General features: G+C 37.7%; 1 protein-coding gene across 1 annotated transcript in view; it reads right to left on the reverse strand.

Annotated features, from left to right (window-relative positions):
* Positions 1–1,901, reverse strand: part of LOC116394241 (ribosomal protein S6 kinase beta-2-like) — an 11,003-nt gene extending 9,102 nt beyond the window's left edge. The window contains exons 1-4 of the mRNA XM_031867199.1: positions 1,701–1,901; positions 517–571; positions 251–288; positions 42–156 (exon numbers count right to left, since the gene is read on the reverse strand). Of these exons, the coding sequence (XP_031723059.1) occupies positions 42–156; positions 251–288; positions 517–570 (207 nt within the window). The 5' untranslated portion in view covers position 571; positions 1,701–1,901. The remainder of the gene's footprint in view (positions 1–41; positions 157–250; positions 289–516; positions 572–1,700) is intronic.
* Between the last annotated feature and the right edge of the window lie 348 nt (positions 1,902–2,249).

The following is a 2,249-nucleotide window of genomic DNA, read 5'->3' on the forward strand; positions in this document are numbered from 1 at the left end:
CACACACACACACACACACACACACACACACACACACACACCTTGCCATAAGCTCCTTTTCCCAGCACAGTAAGAAGCTCAAAGCAGTCCGGTCCCACCCTCTCACTGTCTCTGTTGACACTTTCACTGGTCAACTCCACCTCCTCTGTCTGCACACTGGGAGAAACGGGACACAGGAAAATAGCAGTATTGGTATGAATACCTGCATACCAGAGCATTTTTGCTTAATTTAACGGTAAACTAAACTTACTTCTCTGGTTCTATCACAGTGAAGTCACAGACATCATCCTACAGATGGGGAACAGCAAGTCAGTAAGGTTAAACAAAGTTATAAGTCAGTCCATTTCTTCCTTCTTAAATCGTAAACTGTCCTTTAAAAACACAAGATGTATTCCACATTATATAATTCCTGTGTTTGGGGAAACAAACAACCTGTGATGAGGCAAAGGAATGGTTTTCTCATTCCTGGTTACTTCAGGGAACTGATCAGCAGTAGTCTTATACAGGGATACAGACCTCTGTGTCACTGATGTCCTCAGTCTCCAAGTCTATGTCGAACATTCCTGCCATCCTGAAACAGAGATAGTTCAATCAATATCTGCTACACAATTCTAACTATGAAAAACTCTATTTCAGATATCTATGATCCAGTTGTTCCTAGTCATCATTTAAACTTCAGATATCCCCAAAAAAACCATAACCAATATCCATTTAAATTTTGAATATCCAAAATATATTACCGAGTTAAAATGTTACGTAAATCGACAATTGCCATGCAAAACAGCAGTTTCAGATATCTACCATTAGAATAATGACTACAAACAATACAATTGCAGATATCCCTAAATACACAATGATCTCTGTTCTGGATACCCGAAAAGATGATAATATGCCAAATGGCTCACTTAAGTTATGAATAGTAAAAATGTGGAACATAGATGTGTTCCTAGTAAAAATTATATTGCGGATAGATATTTCAAAAAACTATATTGTGGATATCTGAAATGTTCATTTTGAACTACAATAGTCTAGCTATTTAATGATAAAACAGCCACTTGTACTTTTTAAGGAGTTAAAGGCATCTTGAATTTCAGTTGACGAGTACAAAAACATATTTGAATGATCTAAAATGTAATTACAGATTGCTTGCCATATGGGCTCGTCAGCACTTTCATCCCAATGAGGAAAGCAGCATCTCTGTCCATGAAACGCGCACGTGACGTCTCTGGGCTAAATAACAGACCCGTGACTCGTTGTACACGTACAGTTACGACAAAAGCTAGCTTTTACACTACAGGTCATAGGTCAGTAAGCGTGTAGCTTAGTCTCATTTCTTATACTTGGCCCACCCAAAACCTGACGTTAGCCTAGCCACCACCACTGTGATTGATCACAAGTGAGTGGTATTATTAGAAGCTGAAATAAGTTAAAGGCGCCTCAGAATGCTTTACGTGGCAGCTTAACCTCTCACGTTAGCATGCTAATCAGGTGCAAACAAAGCAACATGTGAGTGAAACTTCCATCACAGCAAATGTTTCATTGGACTAAACTTACATACAATTAGACTGAGCATTTGTTAGGTCGCCTCTTTTTTATGCAAAATCAGCCACTGGTTAAAACTGTCTGACAACAGTAAAGATAAGCTAACATCACGTTGACAGCTAGCACGCTTACGAACATGCTAACACTAAGCTAGCCACCTGAGAACTCTCCTTCTTCATCCGGTGGTTCCTTATCTCAGTCCGCAGTTCGATAGTTTAAACGCCAATTCCTTTCTATACACAAACAGCTGTGACCGCCATTGCTCCTGTTATCCTTTTGACAACTAACCAGCAACAACACACAGAGCTGTTCGGGTTCCCTTCATTCTCCTCAGTGCAGCATGAACGGGATGTTGTTGCTGACTGAACCTTCACCCTGCTGCGTCATCAGCGGTACTGAAAGAACAGACTGGAACAGCTGGTGATAATCACAATAATGATGTCGATACTAAGTCTGCTATATATAATATTACATTCATAATTAAAATACAATCAAACTACAATAATGGTAATAATAATAATCACATTAATAATACAAATAATAAAACAGCAAAATATAATATTAAGATTAAACATATTTGTTGTCAAAATGTATTATTTAGTAGTACAAGTAATATAATGTATATTTTCCATATATGAAATTCTAACTGAAGTAGTGATCAAGAACCTAACATAAATTACTTTTTGGCACCAGTTTATACAATTTTT

This window comes from Anarrhichthys ocellatus, unplaced genomic scaffold (genome assembly GCF_004355925.1).
Source record: "Anarrhichthys ocellatus isolate YVR2014 unplaced genomic scaffold, GSC_Weel_1.0 scaffold38, whole genome shotgun sequence".
NCBI classification, from domain to species: Eukaryota; Metazoa; Chordata; class Actinopteri; order Perciformes; family Anarhichadidae; genus Anarrhichthys; species Anarrhichthys ocellatus.